Source organism: Prunus persica, chromosome G6 (assembly GCF_000346465.2).
Source record: "Prunus persica cultivar Lovell chromosome G6, Prunus_persica_NCBIv2, whole genome shotgun sequence".
NCBI lineage: Eukaryota > Viridiplantae > Streptophyta > Magnoliopsida > Rosales > Rosaceae > Prunus > Prunus persica.
The window spans coordinates 4829220-4848228 of record NC_034014.1 but is presented as its reverse complement, the minus strand read 5'-3'; the positions used below and the strand labels follow the sequence as shown (position 1 = coordinate 4848228).

Below are 19009 nucleotides of genomic sequence, written 5' to 3'. Positions count from 1 at the left end.
ATTGAATGTCATGGATCAGCTATCGCTTAACAGTTGCAGAACTCCTTATACTAAAGTGAAAATTCTCGCATTGAGTAATGTACATAGTTGTATAACAGATTTACATGATTTTGTGAATATAAGACCTGTCCAGGAGGCACTGAGAAACAAGGTTACATGTCACGTTGGAAACTTACAATGATAGTTCCGGCCATGGGGTTATCCCCTATTTCGAGAGTTTGGATTCTATTTCTTCCAAGCTCAAACCTTTGGTTTCTGGGACAAGTAGTACAACGAACAGAAGAGATAGCAAGGCAATAACACCAAAGAGGATGAACAGGTTTTCTGCTCCTAGCGCCTCCTGCAAAATTAGCAAATGTTAATCAACCACTTCTATACCAGTCAGTTTGAAGCCTTAACTCATGAGACATGAGAAAACCTGCCTCAAATATGAAAGAAAAAGGCTGGCATTATAGTGAGGAAAGGGAAGTGGGGAGGGGGGGTATATATACCTTCAGTGGTGAGAATGCAAATGTCACAATAGCATTTGAAGCAAAGTTGGCAAGAACTGCAAGACTAATCCCTTTTCCTCTTGTGCGAAGCGGGAAAATTTCTGACACCATCAGCCAACTTATAGGACCAAATGATACCTGAAATGAAATTTGAACACAAAATTCCATCATGTCAAAACCTCTGCCTTAAACGATAGCAAGAAATACGTCAATAACGATAGCAAAACACTGTCCTATTTCTTTTGGAGAAGTTAGAAACAGAGGCTTTAAAGGTGAAGTTAACAGATACTATTTTAAAGTTTTTAGGTTTTTTATATGAGCAAAACAAGATTCTGGTTCTGTTAGAGTATTCCATTTAAATTATAATGAAGAAGACTGAGCAGTAAATGCCAATCGCCAAAAAAAAAAATTGTTACCTGGTAGCAACCAACATAGAGAAGAAGAGAAGCTACAGCAACAAGTGGGAACCCTCCAAGAAATTTGAAGTAAGCAGAAAGGAGAAATAAGGAAAGAGCCTGAGGTGTAAATAGAAGAAAGAAAGATGAAACCCTCAAGCCTCTTCTTTATAAACCAACATGTGGCAAAGTACATAATATAAACAAAATTGACTGAGTAAATTGTTGGATAGTTAGGATGCATACAAGTCCACTGACTCCTACAATCAGCAAAGGTCTTCTTCCAAGTTCATCAACTTTCAGGACAGCTATCCCTGTCATCACAAACTACAGGAACATAAAGAAACAAAGAATTTTCAGACCAGAAAGAGAATCTTACATCATAATCGTGTCCTAAAATTAAAATAAATAAATAAATAAAACATCAAATGACATATGCACCTTGAACAATCCAATTACAACTGATACTCTGGTAGCATCAGAGGCAGCAGAGAATCCTGCAGTCTTGAGTAACAATGTAACAAAGAGTGCACACAGTTAGGAAAACTAAAATGAAACAAGGACAAAACAATTTTCGCAGCAGAATAAAATAAATATAAAAAAAACAGAAGTTGATTATCAATTACCTGAAGAATGGGACCTGCATAATATAGGACACTTGGTTGCCCAGTTATCTGCCATGTCAGGTAGTAAATTGGCTTACTTAATCTTTGTACACATGTTTTGGGAATATAAAACAAAAGAAGAAAGATGAATTCAATTCATAGCAGAAACGAGGAAAATACCTGTTGGAAAAGGACCAAACCCACAGCAATTATGAAGGCTTTCAAATTAGGGCCTTGAAAGACCTCCAACAAACTCCCCTCAGATTCCTGATCTGCATAGGCCGACTTCAAAGAAACATATGTCTCTTCTATTTGCCTTTCAGACACTTTGTCACCAGGAGGACGGCCTCTCAACTTGCTCAAGGCAAGAACGGCTTTTTCTTTGTATTCTTTTACAGACCCTTTACCTTGAGCTGCCCTGAGAAGCAACCAGCGAGGAGATGGCGGGAGAAGCCACATGCCAATTCCCATCAGTAAAGCAATAGGAGCGCTTATTCCATACATGTAACGCCACCCCCCAATTGCATTAATCTCAAAGCTTCCCACAAAATAACCCAACTGCAGAAGAGTGCATTTCACATAACATCTCACTTCACTAAGAAAGTGAATGGAAAAAATTAACATTAGAAACATATTAGTTAGACAATACCAGAATCCCCAGAACTATGAGGAGCTCCTTCAAAGACACTAGAGTTCCACGAATTTGAGATGGGCACGTTTCAGCAATATAGAGAGGAGCCCCATGCATGGCCTGCCAAAAGAAATCTTTTAAAATGTGAATATAGCACGGTCACACACATCATGATATTATTTAACCCTGCCAAAGACAATAATGAGAAGGTTCTGTTTTAATTTTCCTCCTTTTGTTTGATTAGAGCAGTTACAGAAACTGTGCACAGAAGCTTACCATGCCAATACCAAGGCCATATAAAAGACGCCCAACTAAGAGAACACTAAGGCTCGGAGCATATGCAGTGATCAGACCCCCAAGGAGATAAAGTACTGCTGATATGATAAGTTCCCTCCTCCTGCCTTTATACACCAATTCAAAATTTAGAATAACAAATTATTCATGATCAAACTCGAAACCTCATGATAAAGTACATATGCAAAGCAAAGTACAGACCAAGGAAATCAGCAATCGGGTAGACAAGGAGGGAACCAAAAAGAGCTCCATATAGGGAACCGCTAACCTGCATCAAAACAATGTAATTTGTGAATCTTGATGAATGCTTGGTGAATTTTGGGAGACAGACCACAGGTTTGCAAATGGAACAGGAGCAAATTGAGTAAGATTCAATAAACCATACCACAAGACCAAGCTGTACAGCTGAAAGATTAAACCAAGCTGTGCCACTAAGCTCAGGTGACTGTGACATATCAAAACATAACAACTTAATCATATTAAATTACTAATCATCAAAACAATTGAAAAACAAACCACTAAAACTGAAGCTATACCTGTAACGAGATGGTAGCTCCAGAAGTAGCACCAATGTCATACCCAAATAGCAAACCTCCCAAAGCTGGAAACAGGAAGCTAGAGTCCCAAGAATTTAGTAATTAATTTATGACAGTTGAGGTCAAGTATCTACATACCAACAGAGTAGAGAGATATTCAAAAGTAAACTTAAGCAAATTGCAATTTGTAAATTCATCTAACCCTGCTTCTTTCATTTGTTTCAAAAAAAAGAATAACATAAACCTCTTCATCTTTGACAACACAGGGCATTGTTGGCTACAATTCAAAAAGCACTCAATTTGCTTCCATACCAAAAGTAAGCAAGCATACTTCCATTGAAAGCACCCAACTTGTACAACACTTAGAAAATCATACCCCATTACTTAACCAACTCCAAAAGAAATGAAGAATTAAAGCTAAAAAACGATTACCCATTTACTCAAAGCATGGAAAAAAAAAAAAAAAAAAAAAACTCATATAGATAAAGAAGACTTGATGGAAACGTACGGAATAATCACAGAAACCCAGGAAAATTCCTCCTGTTGGGTTGCTTCAGAAATAAGCGACTGCGCTTCATCCCCGGAAGAATGGTCTGGAGATCCAACCTAAACACCACACAAACAAAAACAAAGATGCAAAATCAATTCCATTACTCAAAAACGCAAACAGAAGCAAAAATTTCAAAAGGGTTTGGTCAGTTTGTGTGCCTTCACACTGAATCTGAGCCTGGGAGCAGAGAGGTTTGTGAAAGTGCCATAATTGGCCCTGAAACAATCGTTATTAGTTGAACGAAGGGGTGGGGTAAAATGGGCATGAGAGAAAAGGATTACAGGTTTCTTCTTGGGTTGATGATGAAGTGATGAAGAGTGTGTCTTGGTGAGTTTGAGGTTGAACAAAGACCGAGTTGAGGAACTGAAAGCCATTGGGAATTTGCCAAAAGAGGAGAGAAATCAGACGGTTGGTGCTTGGTAGTTGTGGTTCCCGCTCTAATAATATCCCTGTGTTCTTGTGTGACTGTCAGTGAGCTTGTGAGTCTCTCCTTTTGATATTTTGCTCGACTTTTTGTCTTTGATATTTTCTTTTATCAGTCTCCTCAATAATTCAGCCTATAAAATCAGCCGGTCCAGGGTTTTCTAAGGCCCTGGGCAAATTTCGGAAGTGTGACTTTTTAGACAAATTAAACACTAAAATTACAAATTTTATCAAATTAAACACTGCTCAAGTACATTTGGTAAATTTTCAAATGAAGCATTGGTCTTTTTAACAAAATATTTATTCAAAGATCCTCTTATACTTGGAAAATTTTCTTCTTCTTTTTCTTTTTTGTCTTTTGAGATTTTCATGGTCACAAAGTGCTTCCAACGGTTTCAAACACCTGCCATTGAGGCATCAGGTAGCTCACCAGCTGGAGGTGGCAGTTTGCTTTTTATAATAAACACAAAACAATAACAAATAACTAATTAACAAATAACAATAAATCTTGGATTTGGAGCATATTTTCTTTAACTTGAAACTTCCAATTGTAAAGAACAAGAATATTTGCCAAGTTTTTTGTTGAATCAAATAATAAAGAAAAAAAGAAGCTAATAAAGATGTGTATAATGTATTATAAAATTTATACATCTATATCTATCTATAAAAAAGGAAGAACCTTGACAGATCTGATAAATAAATAAAACCTTGAAAGAAATGCATTGGTCTGGCCTTGTGGAGGATTGTTTTCCAACCTAGTGTTGGAGAAGAAGAGAATCACAAAAAATAAAAATAAAAATTTGCTTGCATTTGAGAGCCTTTTTGCTTTTTGATTAAAAAAGAAGAAGAAGAAGGCATGTTGGTTTATCTTTGTTTAATTTCCCAATGTTTTGTTTTTCTTTTATTATATTATATACAGTCCTGATCTCTTGGACTACAGGAGTCCAATATATTGTGGTCACTCACCGTTGGATGTAAATTCAACGGTTCACTCACTCTTGCACTCATTTTAAAAAACCTTTTTCAACCATTGGATTAATATCCAACGGTGGGTGACCACAATCTCTTGGACTCCTGTGGTCCAAGAGATCGAGACTGTATTATATAATATATAATTGACTTTGGTTTCCAAGTAAGGAAGTTTCCTTGAGAATATCAAAAAGTGTCTCCTAGTTTTGAAGGTTTGGTTCCTTGTTTTTTTTTGTTCTTTTAATATACACATATATGGGCTATAAAAAAAATTGTGTGCCCCTCTCTGCTTTGGGCCCCGAGTTGTAACCCGGGGCGCCCCTGGGCCAGGGGCACCCCGTATCAAGTCTAAATCTTCTGAATCTTCTGATCCACTATAACAGGAACAATGTGTAGCAGGAGAGTGTGTAATTTACTTAACCAAAAAAAAAATAACTTTTACAACAAACGTGCATTTTAAGGTATTCTTACTTTTTTTTTTCCTCTTAAGAAATGGAGATTTCATTTATAAATTTAAGCCACAAAGGACAGTGGAAAAAAAACTTTCTTGTAACGAGGATAGTACTGTTTTGTTATCATTGGCCAATAACACAATGACACATGAAAAAATTATCTCACATTTCATTGTGTTATTTGAGTCATTTTATCTCATGCCACCCTATTTCTTCCTTGTGTTATTGGAGTCATTTTTCCCTATGCCACCCTGTTTCTTCCTTGTTTTTATGACACCTATCCACTCTCACTTACCATTAACCGGGAGCGGATCCGCTGTCCCCAATTTGGTGTCCCCTTCGCGTCCCTTCTCTAATTATTCGACACATGTCATATAACTTAACAGAAAATTAACTCTGTTAACTTGTTTTATTTTATCATTAAGAAAAATCCTTTAAAAAAAATATAAAAAATCCCCGAGACAAAAGTGCAGTGAACTTAAAAACCAATACATCATAAAATGGAAGAGATATGAGACATGAGGAATCACAATCCCTAAGAAGAAGACATCTGAATCACAAAATGAAACCAACTCATCTTTTACGTAACACAAATGCTAAAACGATGAAGAGACTGTTTGATTTACGAGAAAACAAAGGGAAGATACGTGAGTGTTGAAATCAATTTGGAGGATTTTGAGCAAAAAAAGAAAAAACCAAGAAATCGATTTGGAGGGATATAACTCCTATTCAACCTCTCAGTTCACAAAATCAAATGAAATTGAAATCCAAATAAATTAATCAACCAAAACCCAAAACAAATAACAAGCCAGAACTAAGGAGACACTCTGAAACCAAAATGAAACAAAACCGAGAAGGAATCAACAGTCCAAAAGAACAGAAGCAAACTCCAGAACCCAAAGATAAGTCCCAAAATAGTAGAAAACAAATACAAAATTTGGACATCTTTAATAACAAGAAGCTCTCCACAACCAAGATTCATGTCCACGTAGAAACAACCAAAGGCACCTCACAATCAACTCGCACTTGCTCTATGGGATCGAAGGGGCATTGACTTTGTCCCTTGAAGGCAATGGCCTAGGGTTACTGCTGGGATGCGTACGCTCCTTTACTTGGTATTTGCTGAGTTTTTAATTTTTTTTAATGTTAAAAATAAAAAGAAGGTAATAGAGTTAACTCTCTGTTAAGTTATATGACACATGTCAAATAACTAGAGAGGAGACATGAAGGGGACACCAAATTGGAGACAACGGATCCGCTCCCCCATTAACCTAAGTTATCATTGAATTAAAAAAACATTGAAACTAAAAAAGCGAAAACCCAGCAGCCCCTGAGAAACCACCCACCCAACTCCAACAGCCGACCACCACAACCATCCCATGTTCTCCACCCAAACTCAGTCCATTCATCTTCTTCGCTATGCAAAACGCAACCCCTACATCTATTTCGCTCATTGGCTGCTGATTCGTCAGGTAAGCCAGGCTCTGCTTCATAATTTTTTTTTTTCCTTTTTAGTTGTTGGTGTTGGAGTCATCGCACAAGAAGCTTTTAAATGATTAATTTGTGACAATCATAATTCATTTGATTTCAATTTTTTTTGGGGAAAAAGAGAAGGAAAAACGTTGATTTACTAGTATAATTTTAAGATTTGCATCCCATTGCTGAGATGACAATCCTGCCATGCGGTGATTTGCGTCTGGCATCTGACCACCAAGGCTCAGGTCCGGTTGGGTCAAATGTTGGCTGAAGCATACCTCCAATATTTTGGTTTATCAGAAGTTAATTTCCTTATATTTAATATCAGTAAAGAAAACCAAAACACGCAAATTATTTGAAAAATTGTTAAAAGAAAAATCAATAATTAGTTGTTGCTGTAGATGAAAACAAAAAGGAAAAAAAATTGAAACGAAATGAATTTGATTCAAATGAATTGCATAGTGGGTATATGATTGTCACAAATGAATTGCAAATGTGTATTATAATATATTATAATTCTTTTAATTTAAAAAAGGGCTAATATAGTTAAATTCATGTGTGCCATATGTCACAAAACTAAGGATAAAACAAGGGGCACAAGGAAATTGGTAACATGAAAATTGGACTATGTGTTATTGGTCGGATATAACACTTTTTGCTATCCTCGTTGCATGAGAGTTTCTCTCTCTCCTATCAATTTAGTTACTTTGTTTTAATTCATTAACAACTATGGTGTTTTCGTCTAATAGACTTTTTTTAGTCAAAGATAAATTTCAATAATACAATCAAAGACATCAACATGACATCTAATAACTGTTAACGTGCTCCAAGGAACCTCAACATTTGCTACAAGGGCACATTAACACTCAATTAGATGAGAAAAACTAAATTATTAACAAATCAAAATACAATAACTAAATTGACCTAATAGAAAACCTACAATCAAAATTTGAAATCCGAACAAAATTCAAAAAACAAAAATGTCTAAATAATATTCCATTTTAGACCATATGGTAATGATATACATAGCAAAATGAACCAAAAGAAAAAGTTCTAAATAGCTCATAATTCATATGGCACACATTTTGAACACTCTAACATGCATTGGTACATAAAAAGTTTTAAAAGAATGATAAAGAGAACAACATCTCGTTATTCTCTCTTTCTTCACACTTATCCGTACATACATGGCAATTTACATGATTCTCATTCTCTCCCACTTGTTATTTTTCTACAAAATGCCCAAATAACACCGTTCACATAATCAGGCAGTTTGCCCATAAGACAGGACTGAGGGACTACAGTTATATGGTAAAGATAAATAACCGGATTCTTTTTTCAAATGGTGGTGGCAAATTGGTTTTGGTAGGAGATCCTACACTTCAATTTCTAACTTATGAGACATGGGTGTCAAATGAAAAATAATATAAACACTTATGTGGAGCTGTCACGTAGCGATGCTGAGTAATGGAATAATCCAGTTAAAAGATGACATGCATTTAAATTTGATTTTTTTTTTTATAATTTTTTTTTTGGTTGATAAATTTTAGGATTGCATTCATAATTCAGCCAAAAAAGCCACTAGCCACAAAGGATAACTCAAGCATAGGCATTTCAACTATGATTGCAAATTCATAATAATAAAAAAGAGATAAATCTTGAAAAAATCAAATCATAACAATACAAACAAAACTCTCACAAGAGAGAGATGAAAAGCTCTCACAAAGGAGGGATGAAAAGCTCTCACAAAGAAGAGGTGAAAAGCTCTCACAAAAGGAGAGGTGAAAATTACACAGAGAACCCAAAGAGTCTTTGTGACTTATTCCAAACATAAAAAAACTGCAAAAAAGATGGTGGTGGAGATCCGACGCCGAAATGCAAGTGGAGATCTGACGCCAAGACGTAGCTGCCTATGATGGTTGGAGGAAAATCATAACAAAACGAAGACAAATAGGGAACACCTTTTGTCTATGAAAATGAGGGGAGAAGAGAGGGAGGAAGAGAATAGAGGAAAGGGGAGGAAGAATAGTGGCTTCCTCCCTCCTAAAAGTGAAAGTGGCTTCCTCCCTCCTAAAAGTGAAAGCGGCTATAAGAGGGTTTTTTGGGAAAGAGTGGCTTCCTCGCCTCTAAAAGTGAAAACGGCTCTAAGAGGGTTTTTTGGGGAAAGAGTGGCTTCCCCACCTCTAAAAGTGAAAAAGGCTCTAAGAGGGTTTTTTTGGGAGAGAGGGGCTAGGGTTTAAAAATTTCTAGCTTAAAAACAATATTTCTCTAGGTATGAATCGAATCTTATTAAGTACCTGAAAAACAAATGATATGACCAAAACCAAAACAAAAACAGTGAAAATATATATGTAATCTCCATATCCAAAGAGAAATAGGATTTCTCATTGCAGAAGCTACATCTTATTCCTTATAATGCTGTACTTGGTATATGCTTCAATGTGACATTGACATGCAAGCACATAGAGCAGTGCAGTGCCTTGCACAAGAATGATAATTGTTGGGTTTTTGGTACGGGAATATATTCCAGTTCCACAACTCTAGATAATCTTCTGTTCAACTTTCAATCATTATAGTTTTTATTTTTTAAACATATGACATCTTTTAACTAGATTGTTCTACCACTCAACACTGTCATTTGACAAGAATATCCTTGCGTAAGTTTTTTCGTGAGAAATGTCACATAACTGAGTAGTTTATAATTAATTAAACGGATTAAGTTAAGATTGATTCATCCTTAACACGAATTTGACACGGGCATAATATAGCCCGATCATTATCCCTATGTTTATCTCCTTTGGTTAATTTGCTCAACCAAGTTTGGCGCACAAAGGCAGCGTTGTTCAACATTATTTGAGCAAATGACCGTTATTCAAACTGTCGTTTAACGTAAATTTCGTTTTCTAACCATTCATCTCTATAACCGAAACCCCTTATTTTTAGCCAAGAAGGAAAAAGTCATAATTAAGCACCATTTGCTATCTATATCAAACCCTTTTTAAATCTCCACATACAATAAGCCAAATCCCAAGTGTGTGTGTGTGTGAGAGAGAGAGACAGAGCTAAGACTTTTGTACGTGACTACTTTCATAGCATCAATCATTCAAATCAAACAATGGAGATTTGCAATACTTACAACAACGTCACCGGTAGAGGCGAAGGCAGAGGGAAGGCCCCAACAAGGCTACAACAGCATGCCCCGGCATGTCTTCAGCTTGATCAAACGGCAGGCACAGCCTCCACCAACCCTTTATTGGACGACGCTTCAATGGCAATCCCATTACTATCACCAGTCCTCATTCTATCCCCACAACCAATGCCAGAGTCGAGCGAAAAAGGCGGTGATCAGAACGTAAGAAGTATTGCCCCGCCTTTTTCGGCTGCAGGCGGGTGGCAACACCCGGCTGTGGCACCTTTTACAGATCCCTCATCGCTGTTTGCCGTCTTTCAATCCCAGTGCATGATTGCAAACCAAGCGCAATGACATTTGAGATTCAGCTTCTCTTCTGTGCCGTATGAAATGGCTAGGCCTGGTTTTTTGATAAAGGGCTTTGCCTGCTGCTGCCTTGTGTAGAACACATTTCAAATCAAACATTAACCTGCCACGGTTTCTGACGTCTATTTTTTCATTTCTGCTAAATCATTATCGTGGTAGAATTGTTGGTTACAGTGGCAAGGCCTTCAACAAATTAGAGGCCTTTTTCTCAGCCTCACGCCCACCTTCCAGATGAGAGGTTGTCTTCCATTTTGGTGTAACAGTGTCAGAATTATTTTTTTTCCAAGTTCTCTCTTCTTGGTCAAGATATTCTTACAACAAAATTACCTAAAACATGGGAAATAAAACCATAAAAACTCCAAAGCGGGTTTCTTGTTCATAAACAAAAACGGGCAGAAGGTGCAAAGGCGGGTTTGCTACTTCTGTCCAGATTGTTTTCTTCAAAAGATCTACATTATTTGATCTATGAAGAGCAAACCATGCCAAGAAAGTCACTATGGTGCACGGTTTAGAGAAGGAATAGATTTCAGTTCATATTAAGTTCACTTCATTAAAAAAAAAAAAACATTACTAAAGAACCATCTGCTTTCAGTTGACAAAACCATTTTCATTGTACAAGGAAAATAAGTGATGTTTTAAAATGTACGGGGATGTACCAAATGAAACGATTAACTGTCGGTAAATCTGACTTATTCAAAAACAGTGCTCCCGACATTTAACAGTCTAAAAAATATGAAATATCATAACCGGGTAAAGTTTTTCTGAAAGGGACGGAATTAGGTGCCAAATTGGAAAGATAATAAACAATGCAATTCGTAAATTAACGAATAAATTCCAGTATACAGAGTTAATGGAATTGCATTCCATCACAGAAATAGTAAAACTTCGGAAACGCCTCAGTAGCCATCCCATTTTAAAGGCCAAAAAAGCTATCATCCTTTATGTACAAATACGCCAACATCCATGATCCATCCCAATCTTTAAAAAGTATCTAGCATGGTCTTTCTCTTCCCTCAAGCTCTCTCTTAATAATAATTCATAAAGAAAAATTACGAAACACCCACAGATACCTCTGGACTTGCCCTGCTAAGGCAACTGCCGCTAATTGCCAAAATAGGCAGCTCTCAAGCAAAATCAGAAGTCAAATTCTCCAGTCGCCTGCATAAAATAGGCCGTATTCCAAAGAAAGCTCATGAGAGGACAAGAACAGACAGCACAAGAAATATTAATTCTTCAAAGTAAACTTCACCTTATTGAAGAGAATATCCTTATTGTTTATGCGCATAATCCCATCCTTCAATGTGCACTTCCACCTGCTCTTGGTGCGTGTCACCTACGCAACCAAATACATGAGAAGACAATTGTTAATCCTATATATTTCAGAGAAAAATAAGTATATAAAGCCTAAAAAGTATAGCCATAACACTGCATGGTAGAGAGAGGGAGAGATAGAGAGATATATATATATATACCTTGTCAAACTGAGCCAAAACCAAATGGTGTGTGTTTACCTCCTCCCCTTGGTCCACATCGTCCAAATCATCATCATCATTTTCATTCAATGGGGGCTCGTCGTCGTCGTCATCTCCAACATCATTTTGAACAACAGGAGCTGGAGTGCTGACTGGTAGATCTGGAGGATCCAAAATTATGAGAGAAGGAAGCTTTGACAACACAGAGATGGATTTATGACATTAAATTTATCCATTCCTAAGGTAATCACAGTGTTCACAAGTTTATCACGAGATTACCATTGGGTGTAGGTGTATTGGCAACGTTGTAGTCTTCGTTGAAAGTTCCTTGATAATTATATATCTGTAGGGTAAGGGGAGGAAGAAGCAACAGTCAGCAAGTGAAAAAATAATAACAAGTGTGAGAGGGGAGGGGCAGACAGAGAGGAAAGTTGAACATAATGGTTCATAAAGTTGAAAGCATGTAGGCACGGTAACACAACCCATTCGATAAAGAAAAGATAAGTTTCCAAAATTTATAATTCAAAAGATTTTAGACCATCAAGTCAATGGTTAAAAGATACTTGCTACCAGGACCCATCCCCGACCACCCCCCTACCCCCCAAAAAAAACCCCAAAAATAAGAATAATATATATATATATATATATTTTTTAAAGATACTGGCTACAGGCTAAACTGGCCAGAACTCAAAATCTGAACAACCCACTAGAATCCATTGACCTAATCCAAACAGGTGAAAAGAAAAAAAAATCCAAGTTCCTAGTACGGTATCCAAAGAACACTGTCCATTGACCATTCATATCACAGTTGACACATTTCAGGCTACTGGATGAAATTTATAAAGCAAAACCATAAACCACACTTTATTGCTATACAATATTTCTAATTAGGGTGCGCCAGGTCTGTGCTAGAGTGCACAGCATGGGTGAAGCTTGCAAGCCCATCAGCAAGCTACTGTGTTGGGTCTTCCCCCGAAAAGTTAATTTAATATGGTGTGGACCATTGGCCCGCATATCAGATATTAAACTGATAAGACGATACTACACTTATCTTATCCAAAAGGCCGAGAAAGGTATTCTTCTTGCTATAAAATTGAAATGGCCTCCAACGAAAAATAAAGCTCTACAAGGATGAACATTCAACTTCTCAGTAACCCAACACAGCAATGACACGCAGATAAATGGTGACACTTATCCGTGTAATTTTCACATCATTAACAAGCACAAGGCTCACCGCCTGTCAGATCAAGGCAGTGCACGATTTCATGTGTATACAGTCTTAGTACAATGCAAAACATAGCCATGAAGACACAAAGCAGTTAGTCAATCACACGTCCTAGGAAACAAATCATAAGAACCTAATATAGAGCAAGGAATATCAGAAAGCAAAAGTGACGATTATACCAACCCAACCGATGAGTTAATGAGTTCATGTGCATATCTATTATAAAAGGGCCATACACAATAAAAATAAAATTTCTAGCTACATGCAAAATTACATTAAAAGTACTTACATTGGGAGTAGAAAGCGCGTCATCATAGGGATCAGGAATTGGCCCATCAAGTTGAGGAATCTTGGGAGTTGACCTCAGTGCACAAGTTACCATCTCACTACATGCACGCCCACCAATAGAAGTGCTCCCTCCACTGACCTGAAAGGTTACCAACATTAAGTGTCTAAAGAATGCATAAACCCAAAAAAGATCATGTGTGTTACTGGTTTAGAAATGTTCTTCCATGCTCCAAGTAAACTTGACTTCATAAAGATAAAGCTATAACCAATTATAGTGTAATGCTCCAAGGATAATCATATATGTTTTCACATTCCACTATGAAGTGTAGAAAACAGTTTGATCTGAAAATGTAGTAGGAACAAGATATGACGCCCTGCCTGGAATATTTGCAGCCTAATTGCTTGCTAAGTTGCAATTATCAACTCGAATTTAATTAATTGATATACGGCCTAAGGCCTGCCCACGTTCCACCCCAGTACTTTACTATACTAGCCAAAGCCCAGAATAAAAGGATAAACAAAAAATTAACCCCAACCAAGTCACCCACATACATAAATAACTATATTCATATGACTTTGAATGACACCTTAAATGTAGCTTCCTGAAAAACTATTAGACCCTAAAGAAGATATGGCTTGCAAAAATAAATAAATAAAGCACTAGCAGTGATCTTCAGATAAGAGCCCCAAGCACAAGGTCCTCAGTTCCATGAAACCAACTGAGAGAGAGAGAGAGAGAGAGGTGATCAATGTTCACATACAACTGAACATGGTAGTTGTTCATCAGACTATGTCCCACCAAAAAGTACAACTCGCCTAATGATTTGAGATAAGTTTCAACTCAACTCAATTTGTAATTCATTGAATAGATTATCTCAGGCCGTTTTTTCTTAATAATTTGGACATTAAAGGAAACTAGTCTTAGATTTTACCAAGGATAAATACCCATCCAGAGATTCAAATAAATAAAAAAATTTCACTGATACAATAGATGAATCCAAAAGAAAAAGTTAAAAAGAAGTTTGTGCAGCAAACTTGTCAGAAATTATTAAAAAATGAAACAGGAAGAAAAAATACCTCAATCTCAAAAACCTCAGGTGCAGCATCTCCAGCTCCATCTTGTTGGGGTATAAATCCACCAGCTGGATACTGTGAAGCAAGATCTTCACGTTTTCGCTTTCCAGAATTCATCTGGAAAAAGTCCTGAAATTTTCTCCAACAGTGAGATAATGATTAACTATAATTGTAAAAGAATGATGCATCTTAAGATAGATTGTATATCCTTGACAAGAAGTGAAAAAATAAAAAGCAATGAAAAGGAGGCATACACACCAAAGCCATTCACAACTCTCTAATCATGAGTTTTCTTCATACCCAGAAACCCAGTCATTTTTCTGCAATTTGAATTTGTAATTAATAGCAGGCATTACCTGTGTCGGGGGTTGATGAGAGGTCCCTCTGTCCACCTCATCCCGCCCTTCCACGTAAGCTACACCAATAAAATGGAGATCACTACACAACTATCGAGAGTAAATATATATACAACCACACCATCCAACTTACCAATATTAACATCAAGAGGGGGTCGGTGGTTCATCCAAGGAGAAGGAGGTTGCTGCAAACAGAACAAAGAAGATTTAGGTTCTCTTACACTATTACCCGAAGGATTATCACCCACAAATGTTAGTGTAGAAAGAAAAAGAGTAAAAATTAGAAGATTGTGGAAAGTTATGTAATTACATTACTATCCTTACCTTTTCAATTTATTATTAACAACCTTTTAACTAAACAAGGTATGTTTGATATTTCATATTTCTTAATTAACAAAGAGAGTTAATCGTATATATTAGACAAAGAAAGAGCTAAGTTCAATTAAAATCAAATTTAGCTACTTTATAATGACCAATGAGAGAGTTTCGTATTCCCACTATGCAATTTGAAACATAATAACTGGATACACCTCATACGATCCAAATATTAAGTGTTTACCATGTAGGGGCTAGGTCTTCCAGCTTTCAGCTCTGTATTGCTGCCACCATTGCTGCTACCAGACTCGTTTGCAGATGCAGAAAAGTCACTACCTCCGGTAGGAATGTTATATAAGTTGTCCCCAGTTCCGGGTAGAGGCGTCTGAATTGGGGTTTGCAACGGGGTCTAACATTCCAAAGAACCCACATCAACCATGTGATGCAACACTCGGGCTCAATTCAACAAATAGCAAGCAGAGATTTTGATTACAAACATAGAAAAACACAGCAAAAACTCACTGGAGGGAAGAGTATCTCAGCAGTGGGCGTCTCGTACTCCTCGGTCCCTTCATAAGGTACATTGAGATCGTGAACTGGAGTAATAGCACTACCAGGCGTTGGCTTTGACGCCACAGCTCTCTCTATAGGAGTATTTACTACACCGGCTTGCATCATCTTCGCCTCCCAAGTCTGAAATTTGACCCAACTTTAAAAAATCAGCTAAACCGTAGCTCACAACGACTTTCCAACAAAGCAATGAATCCCCTTAAACTCAAAACCCTAGAAATTGATTAGATCGAACTCTAGAAGCAGTCCGCCAGAAAACCCTAAATCTACCAACCCAATTTAAAATTTCAATTATCAATAAAGATGGCGAACTTGAAAAATAAAAAATGAAAATGAAAGCTGGAAGATTGAAATCGGAATTGAAATTACTCCTTGGAGCTCCTTGAGAACGTCTTCTCCCGGGCCGCTGTTCATGAACTCTTCGCGAACCTTGTTGATGACGTCCTCAATAACACTGACGTAGACACTGCTCGTGGAGGTCGCCATTTTTAAAATCTCAGCTCCGCCGACCTCCGATTCTCGTCCAGCAAAACACAAAATCGAATCGAAGATTGCCTAGGAGAATTGGGACAGAGCAAATTTCAGCGCAGATAATCGATGACAGTCAGATGACCAAACATGGAATTAGGGTTTGGGTTTGGGATGTATTGAGTGTGAGAGAAGAGAGAGAGAGAGAGGGAGGGAGACAACGGCGAAGGATAGAGAGCGAGAGAGAGAGAGAAGGGCGGACGAGAACTGGAGAATAAAGACTGGAATATAAATAGGTTTGCATCCGATTACATTCGAGTATCCACGTGGCGAAATCTGCACGATCCTGATATTTTGGGCGTGAGAGACTAAGCGTGAAGCTTCTCTTCTCTATAGGCTATGTAACTGGATTGTGTACAAGGTTTAAGTTTTATGTATCTCCATTATTATTTGGACAAAGAGAGGACAACCGTTGCCTTATCTGATGGGTCCCAGCTTTGTTGACGGTTCAGATTGTTCCAACAAAAGTTTATATTTAGAATATAATGCATACGACCAAATAGTCTTGATTAGATTTTTGTGGTTATTATTCAACATTACTACATAAAAAACTTAAGTTATAATGTGCATAACTATTGTATCGTACAAAGTGTGACGGAATATATACAAAGTATTATCTTTCGAATATGATGTATTTTAATTAGGCATGTTTGAGCTTGATTGTTCTTATTTATCACGATACTGATCAATCTTAAAAACTAAATTGTGAATTAGGTTAAACGTTTTGTGTTGGTTAGAATAAAACAATTAATAGGATAAAATTGTGCACACTACCACCCAAATATATACATATATATATATATATATATCCATGGAGATGGAGTGCAATGGTGTGAATGTAGGTGGGCATCAATCCGGTCGATCCGATTACACCAGTCGAACCGATTATATTAGTTTGATTTGGTTTGGTTTTGACTATAAAAAAAGTCAACAGTTTGAAAAACCGATCTAAACCGGGTTGGATTGGTTCACCTGTGGTTTGAGCGTTTTGAAACTGTCCTAAACCAAACCGAACCTATATAACTCTATTTAATATTAATTTTATTTAATGTACATGTGTCAAACAACAATTGGTTAGTAGAATGGCATATTATGTACCCTTTTCACACGTAATTGGACCCCAAAACAAAACAAAACCAAGAAAACCCTCCACTACACTCACATTCGAGGCCTCTCTCTTCTCTACAACTAAAACTCAAACCTCATCTGAAAAGAGAAACCCCAAGTGAAGCCTCTCTCTTCCTTATTCGAAAACCCGTTGTGCCTCTTGTATCTTCCTCTTTATTCGCATCTGCAAAACCATGTCTGAGATACTCAGTGTTGCTTGGAGAAAATAGCTCATACCACTTCAATCCCACCCTCTTAGAACTAAGGTTTGTTTCAATTCTTGAATCATACCCAGTTTTTGTTTTTGTTTTGTTGTCTTACTCTGCTTTGTAAGATGTCAATTAATCAATTGGGTTTTGAAATTTCTAATTTGATTTGTATTAATCAATTATTTGTATTTATGAAAATATGGGATTGGGTCTATCAATATGTGGGAAGAGCTGAGAGAATTGGGTTATGGAAGAATAAATGATTTGTCTTTTCATTGCACTAGTTTCCAAAAGCTATTAATTTTTTTATTATTAATACCTCACTTGCATGGTCCCTATGTTGTAGATTTTGTGTTCAATCAGAGAGATGATTTCTGGAACGAGGCCATTAAACTTGCTGATTTGCACCACTTCAATGTGGTAGCTTCTATGGTGTTGTACTTGATGGGCCGGGAGGTTATGTGTCAACAGTGACAGAGTATATGGTTAATGGCTCTCTTAGAAATGCCTTGTAGAAGAATAAGAACTAATGTGTTTGTTTGGCTTTTTGTTCTTTGCATTAATTTGATAAAATCAGAATGAATGTTGTAGTTGATTAGTTGGTATGTAATTTCCCATTGTATTAATCAATTGGGTATTGAAATTTGTTTGTGTTTGTATGAAAATATGGGATTGTATGTTGAAGTTTGTTGCTAGAAGTTTGGATGAACTTTGATGAAAATGTTTATGTTTGTTAGGAGCAAGTTCAGTTTTAGGATTATTTAATAGAATACAGATGTTAACAGGTTTTGTGTTATTGTAAGCATGTTTTCTTTTATGCCTAAACCGGTCGAACCAAACCGCATCAAATCGGATATGAATGGTTTGGTTTGGTTTTCATTTTGATTTTAGCTCAAATCGAACTACACCGGACCGTAAAAGTTTAATTGGTTCAGCTGTGGTTTAAGAGTAAAATCGGACCAAACCAGACTGTGTCCACCCCTAGGTGTGAAGCACCATTCATTTTGAAGAATGAGACTGTGTTTAGACAAAAAGAGCTAGTGTATTAAAGCATAGAGTTTTTAATAGGAGACATCTCTGAATAAAAAGAGATTATAGAGGATACCAAATGTTTACCTTAATTAACCAATACTTGCCTTTCTTTTTGGTAGTGTACAAAAGGTAAATTCACATTAAATATGAACAAATTCAGCGGTTCATGATAAACATAAAATCTATTGGGAAAATGTAAAATAGTTAGTCCAATGACTATACAAATGTTTGTAATTCAATGCACATTCACATTGTATAAATTTCCCATATACTATTTGGATATGCTAACTAATCGAAACCAAAGACCTTTGTTGTTTTACTGGTAATAAGCATTTACACCCACTTTGAACAACAAAGTTTTAAAAAAAAACATTTCCTATTGAAAGGAGCGATAATATGCTAAATTCAAACAATACTACACGAATGCTAGAACTCGAACCCAACACCTTTCCTAATAGAGTAATTGCTAAAAACTACTATACTACTAGGTCCTTTGTTGAACACCAAAGTTTAAA

At 36.7% G+C, this 19009-nt stretch overlaps 2 protein-coding genes and 1 long non-coding RNA gene across 4 annotated transcripts; 1 reads left to right on the top strand and 2 right to left on the bottom strand.

Annotated features, from left to right (window-relative positions):
- On the bottom strand, nucleotides 23-4058 carry LOC18774473 (D-xylose-proton symporter-like 3, chloroplastic). 2 transcript variants are annotated; one of them, XM_007207249.2, is made up of 14 exons: nucleotides 3661-4058; nucleotides 3461-3558; nucleotides 2953-3031; nucleotides 2802-2861; nucleotides 2618-2684; nucleotides 2399-2523; nucleotides 2141-2242; nucleotides 1672-2049; nucleotides 1513-1560; nucleotides 1328-1390; nucleotides 1133-1213; nucleotides 908-1006; nucleotides 492-629; nucleotides 23-340 (listed from the first exon to the last, which is right to left on the bottom strand). In XM_007207249.2, the coding sequence occupies exons 1-14, from the start codon at nucleotides 3874-3876 to the stop codon at nucleotides 206-208; spliced, it is 1689 nt and encodes a 562-aa protein (XP_007207311.1). In that variant the 5' UTR covers nucleotides 3877-4058; the 3' UTR covers nucleotides 23-205. The 2 variants fall into 2 exon arrangements, with proteins under 2 accessions (XP_007207311.1, XP_020422581.1); XM_020566992.1 differs by having other exon boundaries at nucleotides 3784-4049.
- LOC18775061 (transcription initiation factor IIA large subunit) lies at nucleotides 11107-16472 on the bottom strand. The gene is made up of 11 exons (XM_007205269.2): nucleotides 15988-16472; nucleotides 15571-15741; nucleotides 15293-15457; nucleotides 14867-14918; nucleotides 14734-14792; nucleotides 14381-14506; nucleotides 13305-13442; nucleotides 12070-12133; nucleotides 11791-11951; nucleotides 11568-11651; nucleotides 11107-11476 (listed from the first exon to the last, which is right to left on the bottom strand). Exons 1-11 carry the CDS (start codon nucleotides 16102-16104, stop codon nucleotides 11453-11455), a joined length of 1161 nt encoding a protein of 386 aa, XP_007205331.1. The 5' UTR covers nucleotides 16105-16472; the 3' UTR covers nucleotides 11107-11452.
- On the top strand, nucleotides 17290-18251 carry LOC109949487. The gene is made up of 2 exons (XR_002271944.1): nucleotides 17290-17519; nucleotides 17809-18251. It is a non-coding gene; the product is annotated as an uncharacterized LOC109949487 (long non-coding RNA).